This window comes from Solanum tuberosum, unplaced genomic scaffold (genome assembly GCF_000226075.1).
Source record: "Solanum tuberosum cultivar DM 1-3 516 R44 unplaced genomic scaffold, SolTub_3.0 scf00154, whole genome shotgun sequence".
Taxonomy (NCBI): Eukaryota; Viridiplantae; Streptophyta; class Magnoliopsida; order Solanales; family Solanaceae; genus Solanum; species Solanum tuberosum.
In genome coordinates, this window is record NW_006239079.1 from 1,213,569 (window position 1) to 1,227,941 (window position 14,373).

Sequence of the window (14,373 nt, forward strand, 5' to 3'; positions counted from 1 at the left end):
ATATTGACATCTTACAGGGACCTGACCTGAAATCATTTGACAATATGGTATAGCAAAGAGTAGTACTGGTATTTCACAATAATGTGCAACTACCAAAGGGTAGTATTTCACGAAAACAGAGTGACCTCAGGCTGCAACCTACAAGAATGTCCAGTGAATATTAAACTTGATTCACAGAACATGAAAATATGAAAAACACACCTTATACGTAATTCAAATCAAGGAGATTTAAATGAATTTATCTTGCGACCCAGCTCAAGTAAAGTTCAAGCCACAGACAGAGAGTGTCAAATGTTATTACAAAACTACAGGAGATGAGTGTGACAATCAAAACAACGAGTCCGACCTAGACCTACTGAAGCTGGAAATAGAGAAACTCGCATGATTAGACATCTACTACAAATGCACAATGCGAGAAAAAAGGACAGCCTAGTGACTACTAGCAAAGACCCTAAACAAGCAATGATTTCATACACATTAGCAATTAGAATGAAGCACACAATTCTTCAATCTACTTTGCTTTCTTGATGAGAGTTGTTGTCCTGAATTCACTGTCATCCTGCACAAAGCTCCACCACAAGTAGGTCAGAGGAATGGTGGTGGCATGCCATAGAGCATGGGCATCCACAAAACCCCTATAGGGAGGAAAGTCATATATCTCAAGGAGTGCAGCAAGAGCTCCGCCAATCACCACCACCCATAATTTCCAGCGTGATGGATGGCGAGTAACCCCTGCCCAGACAGCCCATAAGATGAGCTGCAGAATTCCCATACCCAAACAGACTTTCATGTTTAACCCTGCAATGTGATCGAGCAACATCAGCTTTCCTACTCTACAACACTTGAGACACATTCATGAAATCAAAGAGCCAAGACTATCATACAGTATTGTTAATTCAAAAAAGTGACACAAGGCAAGTATCAACAATCAAAATTGGAAGTCAGAAGAAATTCAGCCGTCTGTAACATATTTTGTTTCTTCAGTTCATACACAAATTGCAACAACAGTCTCTGCATTTTCTTATCATTATTTATTTTTGACATATGACTTCTTTTACCATCACACTTACTATTGTCAAAAAATAATTCACGAGCACCTTAAATTATAAGAACCTACAGTTTTTTTATTCTAAAGGTGCAATACATAAACTCATAACTAGTCCTCATAATGTTACAAATATTGTTAACAGATTTAGGCCACAGAATGTAATAAGTTTATGGTAATTAGTTCAGTTATTAAGTTTATTCTTACGTATGGAGTAACTAATATTTTTGTTATTAGGATATTATTATTGCTTTGATCCCATAATTATATCAACAGAAAATGGAACCAAAATCTTTCAAATATGTGATACTACTGATCATTGAGAAATAAACAAAGTTAAAAATTCAAATGAGAAAGATAAAGGAGGTGAAATAGAACATGTTTAGGAAACTAATAGTGTTGATTGATGTTACAAACTAATTTTGTATATATTTCAAACTTATTGGCTGTGTTATTTTTCAATTAGCCGGAGATTGTACAAGGCAAACTTTATCATGAGCATGCAATATACTCTGTCAAGTAATTGTGAAGTGGACATACCATAGTCAAGCTGGTAACAGTTTAGATACAAGATGTGGGTTGTCACAAATGCAACAAGCGGAGCAGAAACCATTACTCTTGCTGCCTCATCTGTCACACTAAAGACTCTCAATACAGCCAGGATGAGAGAAAAACCCAACAATGCAACAGCAGACGAATAGTCTAGCTTCTCAGTCAAGTCTACGTCCCTACAAAATTTCAAAACATCAGAACATGGAAATTCACAAATGAGAAACCGCAAGCTATTTGAGAAAATAAGAGAACAGATGATGTGTTGATGACTTGATAATATGATGAATACAAAGTAAACCTATTTACAAATGCCCCCAAGGCTTTGGTCTAGTGGTAAGAAGGCATAATCCACACATCACGGGTTCAAACACCGCTGCAAGACAAAGCCTGGTATTTAAGGGGAAAAGGGAGATTATCTGCTGCGTGCGCCACTAGCCCTCGAGAATTTCTCGGTTATCAAAAAAAACTACACCTATGTAGAAGTGCCAAATAACATATGTGCAGTATCGGAGATGGTTGAGGTTTGTTGCTTTTCTTAGCCATATTGTCTCCGGAGATGGTATTCAAGTTGATCCTAAGAAGACCGAGGCGGTTACGAACTGACCTAGACCTCTATCCACTTCAGATATACGGAGTTTCTTGGGTTTAGCCGGTTAATATAAAAGGTTTGTGGAATGATTTTCTTCTATTGCTTCGCCTTTGACGACGTTGACTCAACAGAAGGTGAAAATTCTATGGTCGGAAGTTTGTGAGAAGAGTTTCCAAAATTTGAAGGATAGACTCACTTCATCCCCTATTTTGACATAACCGGAAGGATCGGATAGTTTTGTGGTGTATTGTGATGCTTCACGGATTGGTCTTGGTTGTGTTTTGATGCAACATGGGAAAGTTATTGCCTATTCTTCGGGAAATTGAAGGTGCATGAAAAGAATTATCCGACTCATGACTTGGAGTTAGTGGCAATGGTTTTTGCCTTAAAGATTTGGAGACATTACCCATATGGTGTTCATGTGGATGCTTTCACCAACCATATGAGCTTGAAATACATGTTCACCCAAAAGGACTTGAATCTTCACCAAAGGAGATGACTTGAGTTATTGAATGATTAAGACATGAATGTCCTTTATAATTCGGGTAAAGCGAATATGGTGGTCAATGCTCTTAGTCGACTATCGATGGGTAGTGTTGCTCATGTTGAGGATAGTAAGAAAGAGTTAGTATGTGATGTTCATAGACTGGCCCAATTGGGTGTTGGCTTGGTTGATTCCAATGAAGGTGGTGTGATTGTTCAAAATGGCTCGGAATCGTCTCTTGTTTCGGATGTGAAGGCTAAGCAAGATCTTGATCCAGTTATGGTTGAATTGAGGAAATCAGTTTCCGAAAAAGCCATTGAGGCTTTCTTCCAAGGGAAGATGATGTTCTTTGTTACCAAGGTCGATTATGTGTTCCAAATTCGATGAGTTAAGGAATCAGATTTTGGTGAAAGCTCATAGTTCTCAGCATTCTATTCACCTGGGAGCCACCAAGATGTACCACAATTTGCGGGAGGTCTATTGGTGGAATGAGATGAATAAGGATATTGCAGAATTTGTGGCTAAGTGTCCAAATCGTCAACAAGTGAAAGTTGAGCATCAAAAACTGGGTGGTTTGGCTCAAGACATTAGCATTCCTACTTGGAAGTGGGAAGATTTGAATATGGACTTCATTACAGGTTTACCTTGTACTCGTCAACAATTTGACTCGATTTGGGTCATTGTGGACCGAATGACAAGGTCGGGTCATTTTCTTCCGGTGAAGACTTCATTTTCAGCCGAAGATTATGCGAAACTTATATTTGGGAAATGGTAAGGTTGCATGGGGTGCCTTTATCCATTATCTCTATCATGGTACTCAGATTACGTCTCAATTTTGGAGGTCGTTTCATAAAGGTCTTAGTACTCAAGTAAAGCTTAGTACGGTTTTTCATCCTGAGACCGATGGACAAGCCGAGCATACTATTCAGATTTTGAAAGATATGTTGAGAGCTTGCGTGATTGACTATAAAGGTAATTGGGATGATCACTTTCCTTTTATTGAGTTTGCTTATAATAATAGTTATCACTCAAGTATCCAAATGGCTATGTTTGAGGCTCTCTATTGTAGGAGATGTATGTCTCCTTATGGTTGGTTTGAAGTTGGTGAAGTCGCTTTGATAGGGTCCGAGTTGGTGCATGAGGCTATGGAGACGGTTCGACTTAATAGAGAAGGGTTGAAAACGGCTCAAAACCGACAAAAGTCTTATGTTGATGTTAGAAGAAGAGAGCTTGAATTTGATGTTGATGATTGGGTTTAGTTCATGAAAGGTGTGATGAGGTTCGGAAAGAAAGGGAAGATTAATCCCCGGTATGGGTCATATCAAATTTTGAGGCGTGTTAGTAAGGTGGCCTATGAATTAAAGTTACCTTCCAATTTGGCATCGGTGCATCCGGTATTCCATCTCCTTGTTGAAAAAGTGTGTTGGAGATCCGACATTATAGTGCCATTGGAAAGTTTGGGAGTTAAGGAAAGTCTTTCTTACGAAGAATTTTCGGTTGAAATTTTGGATCGTCAAGTTCAAAAATTGAGAAATAATGAAGTTGCTTCTGTAAAAGTTCTTTGGAGGAATCAATTAGTTGATGGTGCTACTTGGGAAGCCGAATCCGTTATGATGTCCAAGTATTCTCATCTCTTTCCCTCCGCTCCTATTATAGCTTGAGGTATTAAGTTCCTCATGATTCATTCTTTTGGATTCATGCATTTTAGTCATTCTCATGTTTCCATACGCATGCAGTTTATAAAAAAACTTGTTTTGGGTTTATGTTAGCTTGGGGTCGATTACTCCTTGTTTATGTCATTATGTGCATTATGATGTAAATTGCATTCATTTTGGACAGTTAGTTTCTGTCCCTACTCTATTCATGCAAGTTTCAGTCTCATTCGAAGATGAACGTTCCCAAGACGGAGATATTGTAACACCTCAGAAATTGAAAAGTTGAATTGGAAAGGAAAGGTTGCATTTTCGGCACTGCTACAGGTTCTGTGAGCCAACCTACAGACCGTAGGAAGTCCTACGGGTCGTTAATTGAAAAAAAATAGAATATCTGAGAATCCAGGCAGATCTAGCAAAAGATAGAGAAAAACTGAAAGTTGAAAATCTGCATAGGTGATACCAACTAGACGACTAATGCTTATTAAGAGACTCTTTAGTATATTAAAGATGTAACCATTAAAGTATACCAGAGACCCTTTACTGTTAGATAATCCTTCTGTATGAAGTATCGAAATATTATGGACCCAAACAAAGCATTTATGATGATGAGGTTTCATACAGCCGACCCCAACTAGATTGGAATTGAGGTGTGGTATTTGTTGCTGTGATTTAACAAGATAGAACATTATCACAACCAAGCAAATATTGCCCCAGAAGAAATGGTGAGGCCATTAATTCGTTGGTAATTGTGCTGAAAAGTTAGACTAGCTTCTTATTACAGTACACCATGCAAATAATTCAGGATTGTTTTACTGTGATAAAAAAACTAGACTAACTTTTCATCACAATTACTAAAGAAGCAATGGGCTCAAACAACAGCCAGAATTAAACAGTCAAAGAACTGAAAAATTGCAAGCAGCTACTTCTATGTACACCAAACAATCTGCCCACTGTGCCCTTAACAATTCCACTCATAAGGAGAAGCTAGAGAACGTAAATTGTACTCACTTCTCAGACTGTCGGACACCAAAGTAATAATTCACAATTTCACATTAACGTGACGTTCATATGATCTCTGTGGCACAAACACCTAGACAAAGCTTGTTATCAGCGAAAAAATCTCATACTTTAACCAGTAATACAATATTGATGAGAAGCCAATAACCAAGAAGGAGAAACTATATATCTTCAGAGACAGTTTCAAGCTACTTGATTTATGCATAAATGTTGTTCACGAAATGCAGCAATTTTAATCGGAGATCTCTTGCAAAAGAAAGAGTTAGCTACAAGAAAAGAGAAATAAACAATATCTCACCTACTATGGAAAACAACACTCCAGAACCAGGAGTTCATTGCAAAAATAGAGTAGATATGCCACAAGCCAGTGTATTCATAAAATGGCTTTCTGTTTGGCTTAAATGGCAGCTTGTAATTCACAAAAATGAAAAAGGATACCCATCCATGGAATTGCATGGCAAGGTTAAGAGCGGAAAGAGCTACAGAAACAGGTTCCTGGCCATGAAAGACTTAGTTTAGGATACTAACAACAATACAGCCTAGAACTAGCGTGCTTAACAAGGAGAAAATGCCAACTTAATAGTCTGAAGAACCTGGATTCCATTGACACGCTGAAAAGGCCATTTTCCATGATACTTGACAGGCTTAAGACCAACTTTCTTCCGTTCTTTCTCTCTGGCAAGCATGCAGTGGTAACGACAATCACTAAGGCAGTCCCATTGTTTCCATCTCAGATAAAGTGGTTCCTGTAGATACCATGGACCATCAACGGGAACCCCCCCGGAAGTAAAATTGCAATGTTGAGAGCATTCGTCCCCCACACATCCAGTCTTTTCACATTGATCAACACAAGCACTGTCAAAGAAGCAATTTCAAAGTCTAAGGGCATGAAGTGAACGTAACATCAAAAAGAAGTGTTGTAGATTAATAACAGGAAATTGAATTTATCTTGGGATTCAGCCTATAACATGCAAATTAGTAAAATCCAGGTGCTGCCCAACTCCCCAAGACACCAGAAGATAGACTGGGACATAGATCAAAGCAAGCTAGAGGATTACACTAAAAGAGTATAGGCATGCATTACTTTCATGTATTTCTTTTCTCCCATCAGAAAGAAAACTTACAGAACAATATGATCCAGAAATTAGAGAAAATATGGTTACACATTTATATGGCTCGAGAGTATGCAGTCCTTTGTTCTTTATTGTATTCCATGTCCAACGAGAGCCTACCAGGTCCAACCTCTCGTGTCTGTCAAAGCAAATATGGAATTTCATTTCTTTACTAGCTTTGGCACCACACATGAGCTTTGAGCATATGGGGCTTCCTTTACTTTAATTTGGCCCCACTTAATAGCATAACATACAGTACCCTGGTTCGTTGGGATTTTGACAGCGTGTCACAATTGGTAAACTTATATGAACCAAGAAGAACTTAGAAATACAGAGCAATGATTTGTATCAAGTTATGTCTCGACAAAGAAGCAAGAAGCCATAGTTAACAGGATTATATAGGTCTTTGAAAGTTGAATGTTATAATTATGTAGTTGTATTCAATCCAACAAAAATAAAGGTTTTGAGGAGCAATATCTACTTCGAGTTCACCCTAAACTTTTGGACCATTCCCGATGCCAGATAATACAGTTTTTTTTATCATGTCATAATGGAGGAGGGGAAGAGAAGGGCATTAGACAGGTATCCTCAGTGGAACTGTCATTAGGAGTGCAAGTTCTTAGCTGTTTCGCTATCTGAAAGTTCTTAGCTGTTTCGCTATCTGATTTACTTCATAAAAAGATTAAGTTAGCAAAGGTAAAGTGAACACTGAGAATGAGCCTATATAAGTTCAATTATACCAAACTAGCTAGGTAGCATACTACGAGAAAACTTAAAGGCCAAGATGCATTAGTTTTGAATAAACTCATGCATCCATCTAAAAGGGAATATCACCTAGTGCCCCATCTACAGATAGTTCAGCATTGAAAAACACTTGATAAGCTAAGGAACTCAGAGAACACTGAGAGTGAGCCTATATATAAGTTCCATTACACCAAACTAGCTTGGTAACATACTACGAGAAAACTTAAAGGCCAAGATGCATTAGTTTCCAATAAACTAATGCATCCATCTAAAAGGGAATATCATCTAGTGGCCCATCTACAGATAGTTAAGCATGGAAAGACACTTTATAACCTAAGGAACGCAACGAACACTGACAAGACACATCCAACAGCAAAACTAGGATTCTAGCACCTACTTGTATGGTGTTAACAGTTTTTTGGATTTTGTGAGCTGTTTGATAGCTTATTACTCATGTAAGGGAACTAAGTCTCTTTCTTTGTACACTTTTTCCTTTAGCATCACCTTGATGTCTTTAATGAAATCCTTCACTTCATAAAAAAAAAACTACTTGTATGATATAGCATTCAAGAGTTAAATCGAAAGGTCAAATGTAGCAGATCTAACTTCTAAGGTTTACAAAAAGTCCAATATGGTTGAAAAGTTACCTCCAATTGTTGTTCATTAAAGATCAACACCTCTTTTTAATAGTAACAGGCTAACAATGTTCCAATCCAGAATTAAGTATCCCCGTGAACCAATCGAGGAGTATAATATACAGCTTTCTATCGAGAAAATCTCAATTTGTTCCAAATAGTTAGACTAGAAAAAGCTCTAATTTGTTACAAGCAGTTAGACTACAAATTCAAGTCCAGTCACTTCTTTTTACACAGCAGTTACGAACAACAATTTGTACCTTCATGCCACTAGATAGAGCTAAATTTTCTACTCTTTTACAAATTAGCTTTTAACCTCAATAAACTACAGAAGATATCTTTTCATATGTACGAGCTCACACTTAATCAAGTAACTTAGGTACATCACCTCTACTTAACAAATGCTCATCAATTGATTCCAGAAATCAAAGTGAACACAAATATCAGAAAATATACTAATGAACACGGCAGATACTAGCATTCTATTGCTTACGTGAATTCTAAATTGTAAATCGAGCAACATCAACCGCTAAGTTACACTATTCACCAGAAATTAGCTAGAACTGGAAACAAACCCGATACATATGAACAGTAGAAAATAGTAAATAAGAATGAAGCTGTGTTTACCTGTAAATCGGATCGGCATCGCCAGCACTGGCATGAAGGAGTCCAAAAATAGAGGAAAGCGCAGCAAGGAACAGAAGCAAACGACACCGTGCCATTGTAGAAAAGTCAAAATGGAGAAGAATTTGCTAGAGAAACAAGAGATGAAAGTGAAATTTTGCGTACTGAGTTGACTGATTGATCACTTCCATCAATATCTTTGTGTATTAAACAGAGATTGATACAACAATGATGAAGGCATGAGTTAATTTGACTATTAGCATGTGAAATAGATGAGCGACGTGATAACAACCAAGAGAGAGAATTTTAGTCGAGGGCTTTTGGGGGATGTGTTACGGAATCTCGTGAACAGAGCACTCCCAAATGACGTTTCACGATAAGACACGTGGAGTATCTTGTGCTTTACGTATTTGCCCTCCATCTAATTCTACCATCCTTTTTATTTTGTTTCTTAATTCCTATTCTGGGTTTTAATCTAAGCCTTAAAATCGCGCTTTTGATTAAAGAGAAATAGCCTTATTTAATACGCTTACCACATTTTTTGGTGATATTAATCCAATAGATTTGGCAAAAGTAATTAAGGATGATACTAAAATTTAAGACATAAAAAGGTAATACATATTTTAATTATTGAATATATGCGACAATTTAACAAGGGCTAATTCTGTCGACTGTCGATCGACACTATTTTATTGAAAATTTTGAGTATTATATATATATATTGAAATAATCATTCCTAAGAATTCTATTTCATTTTTGTTTATATCTGTCTTTTTTTGGCTTAAAACTATTCCATTTTCTAGACAAATGTCTGAAAATTTCTTCAGATGAGTTAAGAGTTAAGTGCTCTTCATATGATTTAGAGAAAATTAATATGTCATCTATATAGACTATTAGAAATTTTTTGTCAGAGAATATTTTGTATTTTATTTCTTGCAAAAATTCTTTGCATTCGGTTTAATAGATTATCTTCTATTTTAAGATTTAGTTTTAATCCTTGGATTTTTTTGAATACTTCTCCATCAAAAGTTGTTTTTAGGGCATAGCCTCTTTGATCTTCTTCAGTTTCTAATGTATGAACTGAATTGTCTTCTTCTTTTAGAATTTCTTTATTCATTCTGATTCATTTGAATCTGTAGAATATTCTTCGTATAATTCTTCAAAGAAGTTTTCACTTCCTATTGATTTTACTGACTCTAGATCAGAATCAATTTCTATTCTGTTAATTTTTGATATTTTTACTGTTTTTTTGTTACATTCGTAACTTTTATGGCCTTCTTCTCCACAATTGTAACACTTGCATTTTTCTGTTGGTTTTGTTTTCTTAAATTCTTTCTTTTTTTTGTAGCATCTTTTTCTAGGTACATAATTTTGCCTAGAAATATTTTTTCTTTTTATTAAACCCTTTCTGATCTTTCTTCTTTTTAAAGGTTTGTCATCGTTACATCCCCATTGGGTGGCTGCGTTTGTATCTAAGCAGTAAATTTGTGTATTTATTCTTTTAGCCTTTCTTTGTATGTTGTGTGACATACATAATTGACCTAGTCTATTTTTTAAGAAGTTTATTCTTTGACCAAGAGTGTCTCCTTTTTTATTTTCTTTATCATATTCTTCTCTGAAGTACTTTGCCCAGAAGCTTGGTAATTTTTGATAATATTTTTCAAGATATGGTAACATTTCTTTACCACTATCAAATATTTTATAGTAATATTCTTCGAATTCACAAGTGTATTCTTGAATATAACTCATTTTACATATCTGTAACTTTTCCAATTGTTCTTTAGCAATTGTTCTAACTTTTTCCCTATTGTCTATAGGGCTTCCTTGTCCACCAAAGAATTCATTTGCTATATATTGCTTTAGGTTTGTTATACCCTCTTGCAATGAACTTTCTAACCCTTCTAAGGTATCTTTTTTTATTATTTTTTCAGCATCTTCTGTTAATCCAGCAAACCAATCATTTACCTTTCCTATAAAGGTATTTATCATGATGATATATTTTTCTTCATTCGTATAATTTATTCCTTTTCCTAGTAGGAAATAAAGTAATATATTTTGAGACCATAAATCTAAGCTTGTTTCTAGATCTCTTTTGCAATCTAAAAGCCCCCATAGTAGCCTAGCATTTATGGTAAGAAACCATGATGAAATAAAAAGAGGAAAAACTCGAATGGTCATAAATTATAAAGAGCTTAATAAAAATTGTATATTTGATGGATATTTTATCCCAAATAAAAATAATTTAATCAAATCTAGCTAAAGGAAAAAATTATTTTTCCAAATTCGACTGTAAAAGTGGATTTTGGCAAATAAAATTAGCAGAGGAATCTATCCCATTAACTGCTTTCAGTACACCTAATGGTCATTATGAATGGATAGTAATGCCATTTGGGTGGAAAAAAATGCCCCCCAAATATTCCAAAAGAGGAAATACAAAGGTTTCTTGGATGCTTTAATTATGCAGGAGAATTTATTCCAGATTTAGCAAAAAAATGAATCTATTGCAGAAATTGATAAGAAAATCCAACTGACTTGGATGGACCGAAGAACATACACAATGTATAAAACATCTAAAAGAAGAATGCTCTAAGTTACCAAAACTTAGATTACCAGATGAAAATGACAATTTAGTATTACAAAACTGATGCGTCAGATTATCACTGGGGAGCGCTATTGCAAACAGATCTAAATGAAATTTGCAGGTACACAAGTGGTACATTTAACGATACAGAAACAAGATATTCCACTAATCAAAAGGCATTATTAGCAATCGTTAAAGGAATCAGAAAATTTTCAGATTTCCTTTTACCAAAGCTATTGATTATTAGGACTGATAATACACAGGTGTCAGGACTAATCTTCAACAAACTACCATCAGAACCTCAATATAGAAGATTGCATAGATGGCAGGTTCTATTATCTTTCTATTCTTTCAAAATAGAACATATTAAAGGAATTGATAATTCTTTTGCAGATTTCTTGTCGAGAAACGTCCAATATGGACAAACAGACACAAACCCTAGTCAACAGGGTATTTGAAAAAATGAACTTGGTGTATGTCACGACCCGATTCCTCGAATCATGATGGCACCTACTATAACCCACCACTAGGTAAGCCAGCCCGTAACAACAAGTAATGGGTCTGAGGGCATAAACTAAACAAGAGCAGGCACAATTTAAGATAACAACATAACCAGACAGAAGCAAACTAAAACATATATACAAATAAAGATCCCTCCCAGAACCTGGAAGTCACTAGTACAGAGCTACTAACAAAACGAGTACAAATCCCAAAACTGGACCACATAAACTGGACTGTCTCGAAAGGTAAAAGACAAGTCTATATATACAGATGGAGACTGAAATAGTACAAAACGTCGTGTGCTCACCCCCGTCTCCGGATCAGACTACTCCAAACTGGATCAACGCTAGCCACTGGTGCTCGGACCTGCATCACGAAACAGATGCAGAGCGTATCATGAGTACCACAACAACAGGTACCTAGTAGGCATCATAGGCCGACTGAACTTGAAAAGTAAAAGCAATATGAAAAGAAGGAATAATATAAACCGAAGGTCAAGAGCGGAAATCTAAGTAACAATGGAATGCACACGAGTGTAGAAAGAACTAACTAAAGTAATCTATAAGCTAACTACACATAACTGGACCCCCATAAGCCCAGAAGGTACACTCGTGCGCAAGTTAAATAAAAACCCGAACGGACCCCCATAAGCCCGACGAGTACACAGAATAACTATAACTAAAGAGAATTGCATATAAGAACCCAAGAACGGAGAACATCGAACTAGAACCTCAACCCTGCCTAATTAGTAGAATCTGACAGTACGGAGGCCGGACCTCGAACCGGATGCTCTATATAAGTATCTGAGCAATAGAGGCCGGAACTCTAAACCGATGCTCTATATAAGTAACTGGGCAATAGAGGCCGGAACTCTAACCGGATGCTCTATATAAGTATTTGGGCAATAGATGGCGGAACCCAAGAACGAAGAACATCGAACCAGAACCTCAACCCTAATTAGTAGAATCTGACAGTACGGAGGCCGGACCTCGAACCGGATGCGCACCAAAAGTACCCAAGCAACCAATCACAAGTATCAAGTATCTGAGGCCGGAACTCTAACCGGATGCTCTATATAGGTATCTGAGCAATAGAGGCCGGACCTTAAACCGGATGCTCTATAAAGGTGCCAATGTAGCTGCTGAAAGAGTCCCAATCGATCCATGCTCATAAATGTCCGTGGAATGCCGTCCACACTTAACCAATCAATGTAAGTTCTTGGAACTGAATCAAAACTCAAATTCGAATCGCGAAGCAGAACTAATGTCGCTGACGTAACTCGTGAAGCCGCAGTATCGGAGAAACAAGGATAACTATCATCAGAGCAAGCGTATTGCCTAGCTAAGGCCCAAACTATCAGACTCAAGTCTGCTACACCAGTCTACAGGGATCTAAGCCGGCCGAGCGACATCGGGGAAAAACTAAGGCCTATTGGATCTGAATCATGAATTTCTAAGGCAAGCCCTAGTCAAACCTAAACTAAGGCCTAACATGATTCAATAAAGAGTAATTAAGGATGCAAGCACTCCACATAGCGAGGAAGGTCAATTAATAACACAAAGCATACTCACAGTTATCCGATAATTATCGAAATAGGCCAGAAACAAGATTTTTAAACACATATAAGTGATTCAATAACTATCCAACCCAAATCCCAACTAATCAACATGCATTCACAATCTCGAGCTCAATCTAAGAGAGGGAAATCGTAGCCTACCTATAGGCCGATCACACGCACTCCAAAATCACTTATCCGGAGCTTTCCCTTTCCGAACTCCTCGAAACGCTACCCCGCTATCAAAAATAGAGTCACAACGTTATTACGGTAGTTTAGATACAAAAATCACAACAAACAGAGAGGGATCAATTTTGGAGTCAAAACGGGAATCGTGGGACCTGCATCGAACTGTCCGAATTTTGACTCCGTCAAGACACCCTAAACAACACCCCAAACTTCTGTTCCAAAATGGAACACAATTCGGGGATCAAAACGCATCAACACCCAACAAGCAAGAAAACCACACTTTAATCAACTTAAAAGAAAACATTGCAGCAGTCTAAAACTCGAAATTAACGAGAATCAAAAAGTGCCCAGCACTCCTTGAACACTCTATGACGAAGACACGACAATTTTCAACACGTAGGACTTTGAATCATCCAAAACCGAGCTAAAATGAGTGAGATATGACCAAAACAAGGATTTCAAAAACAGCAGCTCGAAATAGGGTACAACAGTCAGGTTATTGCGAAATTTACCTCGAACTACGTGCATCCGACAACTTTCAAACACTCTACAACGAAGCAACCAAAAATACAAAGCTCCCGCACTTTGAATCGCCTAATTCGGATGAAAGATGAGAGAGTTATGAGGGTTTGAAGTTTGGGAAATGTTGCTGATTTTCTGCATTTATAGCTGATTTTCTGCAATAATTTCCAAAACTAAAAAATACTCCGACGGGGTGTGCACGCAAACGAGATATGCAACCATACCAAATTTGATATTCCGGACTCAATGGCACAGTCAAAATTTCCATACGAGGTCATCTTAATAAAAAGTGGGTCCCACACCCAAATGTCATTTTAAGTCAAAAACTACAAAAGAGCTCCGAAAAATATCGAAAATCTCGAGACACAAAAGAAAGGTCAATCTAGACCAAACTTGACATTCTGAAGCTAACCGCGCTGACGGAATTCTCATTCGAGCGCGTTTACTCAGAATGTTGACCAAAGTCAAACTTAGGCTTAAACTTAAAGTTAAAACGCCTAATCGCACCGACTCACACTGAAAACCTCGGGAGTCATGTTCACCATGCTACTAGCCTGAAATGACCCTT

The 14,373-nt window shown here is 37.1% G+C and overlaps 1 protein-coding gene across 1 annotated transcript; it reads right to left on the reverse strand.

The window, feature by feature from the left end:
* Positions 1–209: 209 nt before the first annotated feature.
* On the reverse strand, positions 210–8,664 carry LOC102577513 (Per1-like family protein). The gene is given in 5 exon segments (NM_001288135.1): positions 210–798; positions 1,586–1,773; positions 5,641–5,837; positions 5,936–6,197; positions 8,461–8,664. Coding segments are annotated over 5 exon segments (1,029 nt in total). The 5' UTR covers positions 8,556–8,664; the 3' UTR covers positions 210–511.
* Positions 8,665–14,373: the final 5,709 nt, after the last annotated feature.